The 19,742-nt window shown below is 45.3% G+C and overlaps 1 protein-coding gene across 1 annotated transcript; it reads left to right on the top strand.

The window, feature by feature from the left end:
* Window positions 1-15,556: 15,556 nt before the first annotated feature.
* On the top strand, window positions 15,557-17,866 carry RPRM (reprimo, TP53 dependent G2 arrest mediator homolog). Its single transcript, XM_079974332.1, has one exon. It carries the CDS (start codon window positions 16,498-16,500, stop codon window positions 16,927-16,929), a length of 432 nt encoding a protein of 143 aa, XP_079830458.1. The 5' UTR covers window positions 15,557-16,497; the 3' UTR covers window positions 16,930-17,866.
* The last annotated feature ends 1,876 nt before the right edge of the window (window positions 17,867-19,742 follow it).

Below are 19,742 nucleotides of genomic sequence, written 5' to 3'. Positions count from 1 at the left end.
CAGTTCCCCCACTGCAAGAATTGAGGTTACAGGGAACCAGGCAGAGGGCCTTATTGGTAGTGGCGCCAGCCCTGTGGAATGCCATCCCGTCAGATGTCAAGGAAATAAATGATCTGACTTTTAGAAGACATCTGAAGGCAGCCCTGTTTAGGGAAGTTTTTAATGTTTGATGTTTTATTGTGTTTTATTGTGTTGTTGGGAGGTGCCTAGAGTGGCTGGGGAAACCCAGCCAGATGAGCGGGGCATAAATAAGAAATTATTATTATTAAATGAAATGGACTTAGTGTCGTGCAATAATGTCTGTTGCTGTAGCAATCAACCACTTGAGCACCTAATGGAACTAGGAGCACCAGCTCCACACCCAGAGGTAGTGTCCATTCTGTTAAAATGCCCCGAGGCACCAGGGCAGGATGCAGACACTGTGCCTCCTGCTTTGCTCCTCCACCAGTCTTATCTTGGGCCCTCTTTTCCTGTATGCTGCAACCAATAAGACACGTGCTTTGCACCGCAGGAGGTACCAAAGCAAAAGAATGAGGTAGGAACCAGACTGGTGTCAGTTCATCAGACCATGCAAAGATATCAGCACTATCTCTTGATGAGGGTCTTCAAACCCCAGATTGGGACTATACAGCACTGAAACACTGGCTGTGCACACACCATAACTTTAAAGCACATGGTTCCCCATTCAGAATCCTGGGAACTGTGGTTTGCTAAGGAAGCTGGAGAGTATACCTCTGTGAGAGGTATACTATAGTTCCTGGGATCCTAGGTGAGGAGCACATACGTTAAATGTGCTCTAAATATATGGTATGTATGCAACTATTCTTAATGTTCTCAACATTCATATTCTTAATATGTTCTGGGTTTAAAATGAGTCTTATATCCCTTTCCTCCAGCCTGGGTGCGCAGCCTGGGAGTCATTTTGGACTCACAGCTGTCCATGGAGGCACAGGTCAAATCTGTGTCCAGGACAGCTGTTTACCAGCTCCATCTGGTACGTAGGCTGAGACCCTACCTGCCTGTGGACTGTCTCGCCAGAGTGGTGCATGCTCTGGTTATCTCCCGCTTGGACTACTGCAATGCACTCTACGTGGGGCTACCTTTGAAGGTGACTCGGAAACTACAACTACACCGGTCTTCAAAGACCTAAATTGGCTCCCAGTATGTTTCCGAGCACAATTGAAAGTGTTGGTGCTGACCTTTAAAGCCCTAAATGGCCTCGGTCCAGTATACCTGAAGGAGCGTCTCCACCCCCATCATTCTGCCCGGACGCTGAGGTCCAGCGCCGAGGGCCTTCTGGCGGTTCCCTCATTGTGAGAAGTAAAGCTACAGGGAACCAGGCAGAGGGCCTTCTCGGTAGTGGCGCCCGCCCTGTGGAACGCCCTTCCAGCAGATGTCAAAGCGATAAACAACTACCTGACATTCAGAAGACATCTTAAGGCAGCCCTCTTCAGGGCAGTTTTTAACGTGTGATATTTTATTGTATTTTTGGTTTCTATGGAAGCCGCCCAGAGTGGCTGGGGAGGCCCAGCCAGATGTGCGGGGTATAAATAATAAATTATTATTATTATTATTATTATTATTATTATTATTATTATTATTATTATTCCTCCATGTGCTTGTATGTTTCTTATCACAATCAGTGATTGGCACTTCTCCAGTATAGACAAATTCATTTTCTTTCTTTCTTTTTTAATCTAAGCATTTTTACAACTTTTATACACACATATCCTTCATTTAACCCTTTTCCTAGGACTTCCCAGTCCATGGCATTCTAAGCAAACCTTGGCCAGCTGCATTTCCTGATATTCCACCTGTTTTCCTTTCAAACCTCCCTTTATCTGATGTTATCTGTTGCTCATATGTTAATGGAATATTGTGCTAATGGAATATTGTACCCTCTAAGATATTCTCCAAAACATTTCCACTCTTCTCTTCCCTGTGATTCATCCTTGTTTCTTAATTTTGCCGTCATAGTTACCTAATTCTGTGTATTCTATCAATTTATTCTGCCAGGGTTCTTTCGTAGGTACCTCTTTCTCATGCCCTCCATTATGATGGGACATGAGAAGGAAAGGATCTGTCTTGTGATGGAGGTGCCCCCCCCCGCCACCCCATAAAGGAGCTAATTCTAAGAGGGCGAGCTAGGCTTCAAGAATGGATGGGCTTATTTTCTAACGTTCCATTATCACACCCTGTACTTTTGCCAATGAAAAATGTGCAAGTGAAATATTGAATATTAAGCCCTGGATTCCAGAGGAAACCAAGGTGAGATATTAGCTCTGAGTTTTTCTGCTGGCGGGCAGAGTGTAATAGGAACGCTCTCTCTGAATCTCTCTCTTTAGGGATGGGGGGGGGATGAAAAAGCACCTGTTCGATTGCTTCATTAAATTTCCCTTAAATGAAGAGGATCTAATGAGCTGGAATGTTCTTGTCTCCCACCCTCCCCTTCCTTTTTCACTACATAGAAGTAGAATAAATATATTTAAAATAAAGCCATTAATGAGACAGAGCTCTTTGCAAGTCTATAAACCAACATTGAGAGGGAGAAAGAGATTAGCTCAGAGAGCAACGTAGTTTCCCCCTCGGAAGGCAGGGTATGATAAAGGTCTCCTGCGAAGTGTTTTTGATAAAAAGGACATTCATGAAGGGTGCTAATGAGCCGGAACATTCCATGTCCCTTTTCTACTTAGAAATAGAATAAATATATTTTTTAAAAGACAGTAAATGAGAGCCTGTTAGTTGTAAGGCATGCTGCCTAAATTGGACTATAGTTATATGGAGGTCGGAGGGGGGAGGGCAGGAATCTGCCATTTTCACATCAGCAGTTGTCAAGTTCAAGACCCACAGATGGAAATATTGTGTCTTCCTTGCCTTTGGGGCCATATAGCAAATTAAGGCAATAAAAAATGAAAATGGAAAAAAAATAACAATGATTATAATAAGCATTAGTCACATTGCCTGCTAAGGTGCTTCAGGGAGATGACTGCATGACTCTGTCACAATACGCTGCAGTGGTATGCTGTTTATGAGCAATTCGTGGCCAATTAGCTGAATGAAGTCATATCTTGCCAAGGCAGCCTGTACGCTTGAGAAATCCACAGACCTTGAAAGCACCTGAGCTTCTCAGCCCTGCATGTGTGATGTGATGGTCATCGTGCTGCTCACCCAAGTGCAAAAGCCCGTCTGTAAATAGCACTGACTGAGCCAATAAAGAATTGACTTAACTGTTCAAAAGAGGTCTGTACAGTAAGCCAAAAGATACCACATGTAATTATCCTGCCAGAGAAAATATAGGCAAGTTGCTTTTCCAAGACATATTCTCCAAATAAGTAACATGTTAAATGCATGCATTTAAAAGGCATCTGTGGTATCAAAGCTATAGCAAAGAAGATTATAGGCTTAAACTTTTTTTTAAAAAAAATCCACATATATCTCAGCTAACAATAAATAATTAAAGTCCATTTGTATTAAAGATGGATGCATGGAGATCTAGAGATATAAATAGGTGTAATGAAATTTGTCACAAATTATGGATCTTCCTAAAGCCTGTTCTCTAAATGAGGGGCATTGCTCAGGGAAATCTCAAAATCACAGGTGGCCTCCAACTGCCTCCAGGGTCAGACCTTAACCCTAAACCCAGCGCCACCTCCTGCACTTACCTTCTCTATCCCATGTGTCCCTGCTCCCCACACTGCTCTCTCCAGCACTTAGTTCCTTCTCCCCTCTACTCCTCCAGACCACAGGGGTTTTTTTTTTATCCTCCTTTGTTACCTCCATCCAACTTGGGATGTCTCTTTCCGATGGGCTCCTTAGATTTCATTATCATATCAGTGATAATCCCTCATCCAGTTTCTTGTGCTGCGTGTTCCAGACGGCACAACATGTCCCTCCACTAGATTCCTCAGACAGACATTCGACGAGCAGAACTTGTGTTCATCAACTCTTCATCAATTATTTGTTTAAAAATCTTGCCTACGGTATTTTAAAAACTTCACTATGTGCTAAACTTCACTCCCACTTACTTGGCAAGCTCTAGTTGCTTGGAGTTGTGAGCCTGTATTAAGCCTTAGCTGAACTATTTCTTAGAATTAATCAAAGTTCGATTGATTCATGTACTGTCTATTGTGTCAGCTTGTGCATGTTATTCTACCAGCCCATCTTTTCCAAACACAGTTGCCTCTATTCTAGAGAAAAGGGGAGGAATTCAACATCATGTTAGGGCAATTGTTCCACTAGGGCAAGCATCCCCCCTCTCATCCCACTGTGACCTGTTCTTGGGCATCTCTCAGCACCCTGAGCCAATTTTTAGGGGGTGCACAAGGTTCATGGAGGGAGGAAAGATGGGAACCTGTTGCACAAGCTGAAGCTCTTGTGCAGAGCTTCTTTTGATGAGACTCATTAATCAAATCCTAACCTCAGTGAACCGCCCTGAGAACTCTGGGTATAGGATGGTATATAAATTCAATAAATAATGAATAACAATGAATAATAATAATAAGCATAGTATGGAATCTGCCTGTTGTTTTGTCCATGGAGTTTTCTTGGCAGGGATACTGGAATGGCTTGCCGGTTCCTGTTCCAGGTATAGTTAAAGCTATGGTTTTCCCAGTAGTGATGTATGGAAGTGAGAGCTGGACCATAAAGAAGGCCGATCGCCGAAGAATTTATACTTTTGAATTATGGTGCTGAAGGAGACTTGAGAGTCCCATGGACTTCAAGAAGATCAAACCTATCCATTCTTAAGGAAATTGGCCCTGGGTGCTCACTGGAAGGACAGATCGTGAAGCTGAGGCTCCAATACTCATGAGAAGAGAAGACTCCCTGGAAAAGACCCTGATATTGGGAAAGATGGAGGGCACAAGGAGAAGGGGACAACAGAGGACGAGATGGTTGGACAGTGTTCTCGAAGCTACCAGCATGAGTTTGACCAAACTGCGGGAGGCAGTGGAAGACAGGAGTGCCTGGCATGCTCTGGTCCATGGGGTCATGAAGAGTCAGACACGACTAAACGACTAAACAACAACATGGAATCTGCCAAGCCAACATGTGGGTCACCTTGCTGGTTGTACATTTTAAGGAATTTTCTCCTACTGCCAGATTAACAGAGGCTGAGATACAATGCAAAAAAAAGGGAGGATAGAAATTTAAAATGACACATTTGAGAGAGGAAGTGAAGGAGAAGTAAATTTAAGCCCTGCATTTTAATGTCCACCCTGGCGCTAGCAGTGCCTATGAGAGACACGGCACTGTGCTCTGACAATATGCAGCTTGAGCCCTGCTATGTTGGTATTATTCCCTCTTCTCCAAAGCCATTTTCTGTTTGTTAATTAGACATCATTATGTGATATTCTCGGGTAGAAACAGTGAAAGAAAAGGAATAGAACAGGGGGGTAGGAATCAAGCTGCCTCATAAGTACAAATATAGAAATAATAATAATATCAGACTAATAAAACAATATTGTATAAAGGCAATTCAAAACAATCACCATAGGCAGTTATAATCCTGTCACGTTGTGTTTTCATTGAAGGCCCCTGAAATGACCAAATTTCCCTTTCCCCCAAATGGTATGCAGAGATGGAACCAGGAGAATTCCTTTAGCAGGCAATTCCACAGATATGCTGCCATGACAAACATACGGACAAAGGCCCACTGCACTTCTGATGGTAGAGGGGCATGGAGTAGGGCCACAGTTGTTGACTGGAGTGCCCAGGTAAGGTATGTGTGGGCACAGCCAGGCAGCCACTAAGAAGTCCAGGGGAATCAGCAGGAATCTCATTACCCATATTCTGAAAAAGAATTCTCATTGCCCACATTCATTCACTGGAGTGGCCAAGCTGGTTTCATCTGGGAAACCAAGCTGCAAACTGGACTGAAATGAATCCAGATCATCAATCTCATCCCAGGTAGTCTGTAGCTAAGCTACCACCACACACTCAAACACTGTACCCAAGCAGAGAACATTCAGGAGCAGGTGCTAGTTATTTAGGTTCCAGGAGTTCAGTGAAGACTTCTTCAAACTGGCAACCTCTCTCTTCCTGGCCTGTTCTACTGTGCATTTACAAGCACATTTCCACTTCATGGTGTTTGCTCCTACAAAGCACCTGTGTGTGTGCAGGCATAAAGTGGGAACTGGCCCCTACCGTCTTTTACGAAGCCAGGGTTTATTATAGCAACAGTTCACAATTAAGCATGGCACCATTAAGAACTGCTACATAATGGAAACAAATGCATGTTGAATAAAATGCAGCAATAACTTCTAGAATGATCCGTATCTATATATCCTGGACATGTGCCACTAACGTCACTGAGATCAGTACGGAGCACAAAATAATAAAATCTCTCTGTTATAAAGAAATATATTTTCATCTGCAACCTACAGCAAGACAGGTGCAAGCTGTGAATATTGACAGCGTTGAACACTTCGTGGCTGCTACAAATACCCTCAGAGACAGCAGATGTTCACCGGCAAGCTAAGTCAGATGGCGGTCTTCTACAATGACAAGACTGCAGAAGGTCTGGATGGCACTAATCTAACCTGCTAAAGCAGCAGGTGATGTTTATCGCAATCTCAAATGAGGTAAGCTAAGCAAACCCATGTTCAGTACAGAACAGGGTAGAAGCGGCATTGAAATAAGGGGATCAGACAAATTTCTGAAGTATGTGGCTAGTTCGATAGATAATTTACTATGGTCAAAGACCAGCTCACATAACATAACACAATGAAAACAGCGTTCATAAAGATAAAATATACAATCGGAGCAGATTGCAGCGATAACTCATGAGTTAAAATTGAGATTTATACATACACCAGTACAACTGAGATTTGGGCTACCATAAAAAAATTGACCCTGAGGCGCCCCAAAGGGCAACTTCAGAATTTCCCTAGTAAGCTATTTTATACTAGAGGATGGTCTGTGCCTACAAATCTGGGCTCACAATCTGGCTGCCAGCCAGGTCGTCTTATGATCTTTGCCTAAGAGGAGAGAATTAAGTTTAGACATGTCTGAAAGATCGGCGAGCCTCTTCAGCAAAGGATCAATGGTGTCTCTACGAATCTCAACCTAAAAAGGACATCTAAAAAATATATGTTCGAGGCTTCCTATTTCCCCTAATGGGCAGGCGCAAAGTCTCTGTGTGTACAGGACCCTTCTATAGGAGCCTTCCAGAACCGGTGAGGGCAAGGCTGAGCTTCTAGCAAGAGTAAAAGTCCTTCTTGCATTTCTGGATGTGAGGAAATAGAGATGTATGTGGCTACTTGTCAGGATGACTGGGATCAGAGGCAGTATCCATATGATGAATACCAGTTCCTAGGGAACTGCAGCCAAAGAGAGAGCTACTGCCCTTGTGTCCCATTGGTGGATGTTCTCATAGGCATCTAATTGACCACAGTGAGAAACAAGAGGCTAGACTAGAGTAAACCTCTGATCTGGTCCATGCTCTTCTGGAATAAAAGAGAGATGGTATGGAAGGTACAGTATGTGCATGATATATTACATGGATGTTGTGTTGGTGCTGCATTTCATCTGCCTTACTGCTACATATTTACACGTTGTAAATATGTAGCAGTGCAAAAGCCTGAGGATTCTACCCCACCTTAGCCTGCAGGCTTAATGCAGTCTTCCAGGCATGCTGTCTGACCTTCAGGATGCTCACCAGCCTTGCTCTGCACCCTCCTCAAGAAGTTTTGCCCTGGCTGGAATACTTCCTGGAACTGTGATGGTGCTTCTTGCTTAACTGGATTGAGAGATTTGGGGTAGGGGAGTGGGAATTGTAAAAGTGGGCTCGGGGCAAACATCAGTGGTTGATTCTACCAGAATGCTGTGGCAGGGACCCCAGGGCTGGGGAACTGGCCAAATGCAAAAAATCAAGTCTCTTTCTGACCCTTAGGACTCTCCTCAGGCCATACCCCCTCTGCAGTCAAACCTGCCATTAGACCTGTTTCACATCCTCCCTGAATGGTTTTGCCTGGCTGGAACATTTCATTGAACTCCCACAATGCCTCTTGCATGCTTTAATGGAGGATGGAGAGGCTGTGTGTGTGTGTGTGTGTGTGTGTGTGTGTGTGTGTAAAAGCCACTTCTGCCCCCACCACGCGCGTGGGGCTGGCTCTCAGCCTCCGGACGATTGAGGGAATCCCCAGCCACATCACCCCCTGGACAGCCAATCGGCGGGCTCAGGGGGCGTGGCCAGCCCTATTTATTGCTGGTGTGGCCAGGGAACTCCCTCTTTTGCTGTCTCCAGCTGTTTCGGTTTCCTATCCTCCCGCCCTTTGAGATTTTCGTCCTTGACCTTGCTATGGACCTTGGTTGGTCGCCATTGAGGGGCCTGGTAGGAATTTTTTCTACATGGCAAATTGGCACCAGCCACTTGGTTTTTCGCCTACCTCATAGCAAATCGTCACAACTTTCTTGGTATTGGCAGTTAGGCATTGGTATTGGTATTGTCATGTAGATGGAAGAGGGGAGGAAGCGCCATCACCTGCCCCGCATATTGAAGGGTAGTCCAATAAAGGATTCCGGGGGGCGTGGCCCTGTCCAAAGCCTATGGAGGTGAGGGCCTAAGGCACGCCCAAGAGTGGTGACCCCGGGGGGTGTTCTGAGTTGATGTACATCAGCAGGACTCCCCCTACTGGTGGTTAACCCTTCCCGGACTTCAGGCAGACAGGCTGAAGCCAGATAGTCAGTTAGGACCAATGCCTTATCCAATACCGCTCATCACCTGTAACCAATAAAGTTGTGGCCATATTTAGCCCATTAATCTTAAATAATTGTGTCATGTGTCTTTATTTCCACTGGGGGGGGGCGGGAACTTGCCACGCAACTAGATTACTGTACAGAGGTAAAATTTACATTCATTACGCCACCCGTTTTTGCTTGTGGCCCCTCTAAGGTTGTCTAGAAGGGTGATGCAGCCGTTGGTCTGGAAGAGGTTCCCCACCCCTGCTGTAGGGGAACAAGAAAGGATTCTGCAAGCGTGAAGAGAAAGAACTGTCTGAAAATGCATTTGCCTTCAGGCCTGCAGTAAGACAGCTGGGCGAACAGCTGTGGCTCACTGAGAGTGGCTTCTCACACAGCGATTTGCACACAGCAATTTGCACTTAGCTAGAGATACCCAAGGACAAAATACAGGCAAACCATGTCAACTCTAGGAAAGGCATGGGGGCTGCTTCTCATCCTTTGCATGTTGCCACTTGTGTATATTGAAACAAATGCTCATGGTACCAAGATAAGAGTCACATTTGTTGCTCCACTTCCCTTTGCCCCTGGCTCTGTCCAACACTGAACCTGGAAGGTTACCTACAAGTCATGGCGTCCCTTGAGCTGAAGAAAGATCCCCTACAATAGTTTTATGGTCTGGTCCCTCTTGGTATCAGTACAGGTGAAGGGTGGGTTCTAATAAATACTTTTAGTAATAAAGGAGCACACAAATAAACAACTACTCAAGTACACCCACAATTGTGAAGCTTTCCAAGTTGTTACTGTTGACTTGCTTTATTTATTTATTTTATTATTATTATTATTATTATTATTATTATTGGCTACCTGTGATGTCGCAATAGCACATGGAAGTTTAGTGGATATAAAGGGTGGACTGCCTCCTCTTCGCCAACAGAATGCAGAGGGCAACAGCTATGGCATTTATCATTGCCCAGTCTTCTTCCACTTGCAGCTAGATAAATCCATGTTTTCCTTCCCCCTTCTCATAAGGAATTATGGACGGAGGTTATTTCCTTTTATTTCTCCCACAAAAAGCCCTGGACCTATTTGTCTGAAAGTTGGCAGGCTTAATCTATTCTGGAATGGCTCCTGTGTCTTTAAATTTTATCCATTTTGGCCAAAGAGGGGGAAAGATATAACCTTTTTAAGGTTCCCCATTATAGTGAATGGGGGAAAACACAGAGCTTCGATTTATGCAGAGCAGCTTGGAACCTGAATTGCACACTGAAGTGGAGAGAACACAGAGAGACTCAAAGACAGATTTATTTTTTTAATGGATGCAAACACAAAATGAATCATTGAATCTTTCGCAACAGTTCTTATTTCCTAAGTAACAAGGAGACACACTGAGTCTACCTTTCTTGAGCACTTTTTATACTTTCAAAAGCCACTGTCTGTAAATTCAGCTGGAAAAAATTGCCTAGTGACTGTTGTGCCTAACACACACTAGATGTCACTGCATGACCTGGAATGTGCTCTGTGTTTGATCTATTCCTTTTCCTTTTCCTAGACTAAATTACAGAACAAGGCAGGTGGAGAACACCACTACCCTTGCCCTCAGAAAACACTGCCCTGTTTTTCCCTTATTATTTCAAAACAAAAGCTGAGAGAGAGAGACAGACAGAGAGAGAGAGAGAGAGAGAGAGAGAGAGAGAGAGAGAGAGAGAGAGAATGAATGAATTATGCTTTCTAGTACAAATTGCTCTGCTCCCTGAATATATCTTAGGATTGATTTTACTGTTTGTTACTGCTGCTTTTTCTGGTTGGAGTTTCTTCAAGAAAGCATTGTGATTGTGATTCTTCTTTGAATGTTGACCTGGGCAGAGCCGACCCTGGACTACTCCCAAAATCTAGTTGATACTGTGCTGATTAGACTGATTTGGATAGCTTTTAAACTATATTTACTGCTAATGTTGTGCAGCAGGGCTCTTCTTAGGTTCATAATGCACCATGTAAAATTGAAATTTGGCATCATGCAGAGAGCTGAACAGAATCTCAATTTTCATTTAATAATAACAGTAAAAAACAAAAGGTCTTTCTGCTATGCCTGCAATGATTGGCTTCACAATCTGTGCCAAACACCGACCACTTCAGAAGCCAAGGTGGAGAATCGAGGTGCCAGATTGCCAATAGTAACAGAACTGGACCAGAGTGCCTCTCCCATGACAGCTAAATTAATATATAGTGGTACCTTGGTACTCAAACGGCTTGGCTCCCGAACGCCGCAAACTGAGAAGTATTCCAGTTTGCGAATGTTTTTTGAAAGCCAAACATCTGACGCAGCTTCCGCTTGAGTGCAGGAAGCTCCTTCAGCCAATCAGAAGCCATGCCTTGGTTTTTGAACGGGTTTGGGAGTTGAACGGACTCCTAGAACGGATTAAGTTTGAGAACCAAGGTACTGTGCAAAATAGCTGTGCACAAGGTACTGTGCAAAATAAACTAGGGTGCCCTTTTGATGTATGCAGGCCACAGAATTCAGCTGAACAAAATCTGGGTTACCTTAATACAGAATAGGTGTGTGTGCCAAATTCACTTTCCTATACTGTTTCTAATTATTTCTCCCCATTGTACAGTTGACCAATGATTGCTTCAGACACTCGTGTGCATCAAGAGCAGCTTCAAGGCTGCTCAACTCGAAGCTCAGATGTACTCTTAAGCTATTTGAGACTGAGTCAGTACCAATGTTCAGACTCTCCAAAGCCTACTTTAGGTAAAGGTAAAGGGACCCCTGACCATTAGGTCCAGTTGTGACCGACTCTGGGGTTGCAGTGCTCATCTCGCTTTTTTGGCCGAGGGAGCCGGCGTACAGCTTCCGGGTCATGTGGCCAGCATGACTAAGCCGCTTCTGGCAAACCAGAGCAGCGCACGGAAACGCCGTTTACCTTCCCGCCGGAGCGGTACCTATTTATCTACTTGCACTTTGACATGCTTTCGAACTGCTAGGTTGGCAGGAGCAGGGACTGAGCAAATGGAGCTCACCCTGTCACGGGGATTCAAACCACCAACCTGCTGATCGGCAAGTCCTAGGCTCTGTGGTTTAGACCACAGCGCCTGCCTTAGACACACACAAACACATATCCATTGTATCCAGCAGAGCCTGCATTATTGTTCATCTTCTATAGCTTCTGGAAGAGGGATCAAAATGTAATTGTCTAGGTTGTGTTAATGAATTTTATTCAAGAACTGGCTTAATGTTCCTGCTCAAACCTTTATTGTTCCTCCTAGGGCAGGGGAAAGACTCCATTTATCTTTGGTTACTAGGATCATAGAAAACCAGCCAGCCACCCATTCCACTTCTTCCCTGCATTTCTGCCTGCATGCAGTGGGTCATAAAATGCTGTTCACCGTTTGAAAGGACCATAGAGATGACCAGGTTACCAGATGGTTACATGCATGCTTGGGAAAATATGCCAGCCAGCATGGCCAATGCCAAAGCATGATGGGAGTTGGAGTCCAACAACTTCTGGAAGACCACGGGGTCGTCTTACATAGCAACCAAAGCAGATTCTGTGCCAAAACTGGGCCTAAACCTTGATTGAAACTGATCTAGAAAATCAGTTTCCACCAAGAGCACTTGGTTATTGTTAGGGGAGTTTGACAACTGGCTGGTAATTACTTAGATTTTCTGAATCTAAGGTGGGTTTCTGAAAGCAGAGTTCCTTCCCAGCCCTGCCTTGAGATGCCAGAGACTGACGATGTGCATTATATATGCTGAGCTGCGGCTGTTCAAACAGTCAGATGGAGAACTATGTCCTTAATAGGCACACAGAACCATTCAGACAAACTTCCCATTCAAAAACCAGAACTGTGTCCTGCATATGCACAGAAAATTTATTCTAAAATATTGGTGTACATGCAGTGTGATTTCAACAAAGTGGCATATAACCAGAAAAGGTCAAGTTGGTCAGTAAACCCATAAAACCCACTTTGTGTGGCCGTCAATATAACTCCATTGTTAAAGGTTTGCATTGCTTCTGCAAACACTTTCAACCGCAGCTGCTTCTGTATTCCTCTTGTATTCCTCAAGGTCAACATTTAGCAGTATTTTTGGATTGTGACTAACATTTTGGAAGATCCAGATTCTGAATCCTCAGCATTGTGACACATTTATATTGGCAAAACTGATGTTCATGTGTGTCTAGAAAGACCTGGTGCCTTTAGTAACTGACTGGGATGCGCACAGTTTGAGTCGCATGCCTTCAGATTCTTAACAAGAGTGTTTTAGAACAAATACTGTGGACATTTGTATTCACTGGAAAGAGCTAATACCCACATCACCTGACTGAATATTTTTCTATCATTTCTGTTTACCAGAGTGTTGGGTGAATAGGCTCCAGAAATTGATTATTCCTCCGGTCCTCTCTATATTTAATCCAATTGCCACATTTATCATGTTCCTTGTTTGGGAACTTGGCAGGTTGTTCTTGAGTTGTGTGGATGCAGATGGGGAAAGCAAAAGAAGACAGGTGGTCTTTCATACACATGAAGCCCTCCAGGGACCTGACTTTGCAAATAGATGACTAGCAAATAGATGAGTTTAAGTGAATGTTTTTATCTAGTTTGATCTTGCTGGGTTTTCTAACGCCACCCTTCACTTCCACCAAAATCCCAAAGTGTACAACTGGAACAAAGAACATATTTTCAGTCTACAGGTCTTGTACACATGGAATCTCTGGATGTATGGCCCACACTGTCAGTTTTGATGGTGTGAATCACAAAGTTGATCATTATAACTATATTAATTTAAGGATCCCATAAATATGTATAATGAACACCTAAAGCATCCTGCTGAAAAAGCTTGAGGAGGTGAGGAGGATCAAGAAGAAATAGGGGACCTTGCATTTACTTCTGCCCCCAAAAGTTGTTCAGGACTGCTGCTGTTGATAAAGACTAGTAATCTGCTAAGGCAGAGGTAGCACAGCCAAAGTGATGCCTTTTAGGTAATGTTGGACTCCCAAACTCATCAACCTCAGCCAGCATGGCCAATGATTTGGCATGATGGGAGTCCCAGCATGTGAGCTATCACTGTGCTAAGGGGCTTATGCTAAAGGGTCTGGAAACCAAGCCTTGTCAGAAACGGTTGAGGGAGCTGGGGATGTTTAGCCTGGAGAAAAGGAGACTGAAGAGGAAAAAAGGAGGAGAAATGACAGCCATCTTCCAGTGCCACATGATGGAACAAGCTTGTTTTCTCCTGCTCTGGAGGGTAGGACTTGAACCAATGGATTGAAAATATAAGAAAGGAGATTCTGACAAATCATCAGGAAGAACTTTCTGAAAGGAAGAACTGTTTGACAGTGGAACGGACTCCCTCGGGAAATGGTGGGCTCTCCTTCCTTGGAGGTTTTTAAGCAGAGGTTGGATGGCCATCTGTCATGGAGGCTTGAGTTGAGATTCCTGCATTGCAATTTTCGATTCAACTGTACACATGTTTGACCCCCACCCCACCCCACCCACACATTAAACAAAGATTTGGATTCAGCATCGGAGCCATGCTTCATGTTAGCCATGATTCTAAAAATAATATTTTGAATTCCGAAAACAGATGCTGAGACTATTAAAAGCATTTACACAAAGAACGCGTGATCTTCAAAAAATTGGGACATTACATTTTCCTAGGGTTCAATCCAAAATATTTTTGTTGGGGGGGGGGGAAGGAAAATGTTGTTCTTCCTTCAAATAATGCAGTCCTTGCTGTTGTTAATACAGCTAGATGTTTTATGAGAGTCGTATGTTTCTGCTTTTTACAGTATTGTGTATTGTATATTACAGTTTATTTAAATCAGGCTGCAATCCTAAACCTAATCTAGGCTGCAGTGAGAGTAAGGGCTTAACTGCACTTGTCCCTTGTTTTCTTCCATTTGTCATGGGCTTTCTAGATATGGGTCTGAGAGGTTTTTCATTTGCCCCACTGCTTTCCTTGGGAAAACCCACTTTTTAAGGCAGCTTCTTATGTTCCTGTGTTCCCTGTGAAACCCAGTCCATATAAAATCACCCCTAAGCGGCAATCCTGTATGTGCTTACCAGGGAATAACTCCCATCCAGCTCAATGGGCTTACTTCCAGTGGTCCAGTTAGATCATTTTTTGAATATGGACTTAATGGTTATATGGCAGGGAAATGTCTTGAGATGGTAATGAACTTACTAAGCCTGGATAGTTCTGTTGATTAGAGCATGGTGCTAATGATGCCAGGGTTGCAGTTTGGATCCCTATATGGGGCAGCTGTATATCCTTGCACTGCAGGGAGTTGGACTAGATGATCCTCAGGGTCCCTTCCAACTCTACAATTCTATGATTGTAAGCCAACTGTGCTGTGTTGGGGGCCCCTGTTGCTGCCCTGCCCTCCTGCCCAGGCAACACCACTGCCTGCTTCAGGGTAGAGAGGCAATGGATTGCCTATGCCCCAGCAGTGATGAAAATGTATTTCCTCCACTCCCGTGCAAGGCACTCCTAAGAGTAAACGAGTGAGGAATCAAATCCACATAAAGCTTTAAAATATTGTTATTAATTTTCATCAAAAAAAAAAGGTTGTACAAAATTCTAGTGGTATCAGACAGGATCCAATGACAATATACATAGTCCATATACAATTGTAGGTAACTGTAGAACAAAAACGGACATAAAACCGAAATAAATAAACCACAAGTGTGTGAATGCCTGGAAGGTGGCGGCTGGAAGTGTCTGACTGTAGCATAGGCATAATGGTTAAACAAGACAAGGTTACAGAACATGGACCGTACTTTCAAAGGAAAGTAATGGAAGTATTCAAGTGCCCTGTGTCACTGCACTAGCCATATTCATTCGTCGGTCGAGGCTGGGGGGGTTGGTTGGGGGGGGGGGTCCCTCGGCTATGTTCCTCCTTGCTTACACATGAAACAAAGTCAGAAATCGTCCTTTTGTCTTTGGTCCCTAAAGCCTTTCAGCTTATCACTTCGTTTTTCCCAAACTGTGCCGTGGTCATTCCAGCTGCTATAAGCAGGTGCACTATCAAGCATTTTTTTCTGCTGCACATTTTGATCTACAGTACATCTGTTTTCTGAGTCAACCATTTATATCCCGCCTCTCACAAAAGCGTTCCCAAGGCGCTTCCAAGTGCGTAAAAGTTTAGCAAGAAAACCAATGGAAACTCTCAAACTGCCTGGAAAAGCGGCGAGGCGCAATTAGGAAAGCAGGAGCCCGCGGTTTCGCCTTGCCCAGTTCGCAGCGCCTTCCAGGAGGGGAGGGGAGTTGATGCCCGTGGGCCCCGCCCCGCGAGCCACGCCGTGAGGCCAAACCGACACTCCGCTGACGAGAGGAGGTGGGCGCTTGTGCGCTCCCGCCGTGCGCTGCGCCAAAAGAGCCGCTCGGAGGCGCAGAGTGGGTCAGTTCTCCCTTTCTGCCTGTCCGCTCGCCCTCGACGCCGCGCTCTCGCCGAGAACCCGACCTGTTCTCGCTCGCTCCCCTCGGCGTTTTCCTTTCCAAGAAGTGGCGAGGCGCCCTCGAGGTTCTCACTGCAGCTTCCTTGGCGAGCCGATCTGGGGCGCCCTTTCCCCGGGAGGAGCAGCCGCTGACGCCTCTCTCTGCCCACGCCACCTCCCCGAGGCGATTTGCAGCCAGCCGGACCAGTTCGGCTCCTCCGGGCGCAATAGTCCTAGCTGGAGAGCGGGGAAAGCGGAGGGAAGGAGCGGCTCCGACGTGGATTTCTGCCTGGGACGTCCAGCCCCGCCGGAACTCGCGGCTGCTTGCTACCGCCACCTACCCAAGTCCTCACCGGGCACCTGATCCTCCGCCTCTGCCGCATGAGGCTCTCTGGGCTGGTTCCTTGCCGCCGGGGTAGCTGTTCCACGCACGTCTTCCGACGCCAGGGCCCGCAGCCCCTTCCTCTTCCTCCCGCCGGGGTCATGAACGCCTCGCTGGGGAACCAGACGGACGTGGTGGGGCTCTTCCTTGCCAACAGCAGCGACTCTCTGGAGAGGGTGCTGCGCTCCTTCACGCCCCGGTCGGTGGTGACCGACGACGGCTTCGTGGTGACCGCGCCGGACGAGAGGAGCCTGTACATCATGCGCGTGGTGCAGATCGCCGTCATGTGCGTCCTCTCGCTCACCGTCGTTTTCGGCATCTTCTTCCTGGGCTGCAATCTGCTCATCAAGTCCGAAGGCATGATCAACTTTCTGGTGAAGGACAGGCGGCCGTCCAAAGAGGTGGAGGCGGTGGTGGTGGGGCCCTACTGACCTCCCCCACCCCCTCCGAAGCCCCGCGGAGCCCGCCTGGCCACGCCAAGACTTCGACGGTGCGGACCATGTTGGTGCCTTCGTCGAAAACTCCTCTCTCGGCTATGGTATGATATCTTGAGTTGAGATGGGGTAGGGTGGGGGGCGAGGAGGAAACGACCGGCTACCCCACCCTCCTCCTCCTCCCTCTCCCTTTCCCCTTCCGTCAGGGGCACCCAGAGGACCGGGCAAACTTCGCAAGAGGGAGCCGAACTGTGCTGAACTCCGCAGGAAGCGAAGCGCTGGGACTGTTTACAAAGGCAAAGGCGTGACACGCGCTCCCGTTTCTTCACTTCGGCGTCTTGGCTCTGGGAGAGGGGTTGATAAGAGAGAGAGAGATGGGGCGCGGGGGTTGTGATGAAGCCGTGAAGCCTTCCAATTTGATGTCGGTGTCCTGTAAATATGCCGTGTCAATGCACACAGACGATACATTCCCAACTTCGCTGCTTTTTGTTTCGTGTGGAGCGGGTGGGGAATGGGGACAAATCGCAACTTTGAATGTAAAATCGCTCAGCTCTCTTGTGAGACGTTTGCCTTCAGAGGTTGGAGGGGGGGCAGGGACATCATCCATTGGGGTGGACAGTCAGGTTGTGCTTTTGTGTGTGTGTCTGAGTGTGTGTGTGTATGTGTGGAGGGTGCCCTAGAGCCACTTTGCAGCATGTTGTCTGTAACACACTTCCCAGTGCTGATGTGTGAATGGAACAGTTTCTTGCCTCCTCTCCTTTCTACTGTAGCTCCCTATCCTTCCTTCCTTCCTTTTCTTTTTTTAAAAAAATTGTATTCAGTCGGAGTCCACTTTGTATTTTGTACCTCTCATTTCTTGATGCTTGTCTGCTGTTAAAGTCAGCATGCTTGGTTGCTGCACCTGTGGCTTTATAAATTGCATTGGTTTACACAACTCTGATGGTCTTCTTCTTTTCTTATTTAATTTGCTGTAATAAAATCTGCCAAAAAACTTCTCTCCAGAGTCTCCCAGTGCAGCTCTTTCACATTGAAATTCCTCTTGCTCTTTGGGCAAGCTGTGATGAGAATCTGGGCAGACCAGGGGAAGCATGTAATGAGGATTTCTCCAGCAGATAAAGTTGAGAAGGACAAGGTGATTGGGAGGGAAAGCATTAAAAGAGTTTTAGAGAACCCTGGCAGATAAGAAATACAGGACACCAATGTGCTTAGGAGTTTTGGGGACATTATTATTATAATTAATTTACTGCATTTATATCCCAGCTTTGCTCCCAAAGGAGCCCAGGTCATCAAACACAGCAGTGATAAAACTATACCTTTAAAAATAAAACAACAAGATTAAAAGCAACTGAAAGGGATATAAAAGGGTGTGAATTTGCCTACAGAAAGAAAAAAGTTCAGATTCAGACAGTGGCACTAAAACCAAGCAAGTTAAAGTTACAGGGAGTATTTCCCCCACCTACCCACCCAAGAATGCTTTTCATTAAGCATGGATTCAAAGGGAAAGATCTGCAGGAAGATAAAGCAGCTGTCATGGAAATGATCCAGCTGGGGAAACATGTGCCGCTACTAATGAAAGGTGAAGGGTAGTGATTTTTTCTCTTCGCGCAATTATTTATAGTCAGGAAACTGATGAGAAAGATGCATTGACTGAATCTGTGCCTGGTCAGTTGATTGAGCCAGCAATTTGCAACAAGCCCTGGGCTGCCTAGCAGTTCAAGCTCTGCTCTTATATTTGCATCCCAAAACTGCATAGAGAGGAAACAAAGGAAGGTGAGCTCTTCTCTCTTAGCAGAACTTCCCACAGAGACTCGAACTTCCAGCTACACACACCTGTAGGTTCCTTAAACACAGTGGTGTTAGAAGGATTGACAGCTGCTTAATTACATAGAAAGAGTTTCATTGTGCAAAGGTAGGTCACATCAGAAAAAAAAACCTTCTTGCACCCTACATAGGGAATAATATAGGTCTTACAAGTTGCTCTGCCCGATATATTTCAAGATATATAGCCCTACTCTTGCCATTCATTTTAACACTTGTAATATATAACCTCCCGTCAAGACAAAATGTATAGTTCAATAAGGCTAATTGAAAGGAATTAGAAACAGTTTAGTGGAAACAAAATGATCTAACCTCCCCGCTATTTATTTTAACCCTCCCACCCCCTTGTCATTTTGCATTGTTTTCTTCCCATGGTGAGAGCAGAAGGTTGCGTGCAATTGTAAAACAAGAAGCAAAACACATGACACAGTTTGGTTTTTTAAAAGTTGCTCGGTTGCTGTGTCCATGGAAGGATCGTCTGGGGGGGACAGACTGGAATTGTACAGTTGACCCCATTCAGGCTGCCTACGTATGTGGCCTTGGAAGAGAGCTGTTATGTGTACATTCTGCACATAAGACACAGGGGAGGGGTGGGTGGGAATGTAGCAAAGAAGCCTGAACATAAAAGGGAACAGGATCACACAGGAAAAACTATTACAGTGGGGGAAACCAAGCAGAGGTGATGAAGAAAAGGGGACTCAGAGAGATATTTGCAAGGATGTGATAGAATAAGGGCTGATTAGGAGGAGTCTGTTCTTTTAGCTCCCTTGGTCTTCAAGCCTAGGTCACAACAAGTTTCATGCATTCGGACAGGAAGAGGTACATCAGTTCTATGCCTTTATTTTTAAGCCACAAATATTAATGTTTAGAGACACCACTTTGAACTGAACAGCAATATCTTCTTCTCAGATGCACAGGAAGCTTTGTCATGAGAACATGGTTATGGTTTGGAAAGCAAGTTCTCAAATCTGAAACATCCGTTTCTGGCAACT

This window comes from Podarcis cretensis (assembly GCF_951804945.1).
Source record: "Podarcis cretensis genome assembly, chromosome: 1".
In the NCBI taxonomy this organism is placed as follows: domain Eukaryota; kingdom Metazoa; phylum Chordata; class Lepidosauria; order Squamata; family Lacertidae; genus Podarcis; species Podarcis cretensis.
This window is presented reverse-complemented; position numbering and strand designations above follow the sequence as displayed.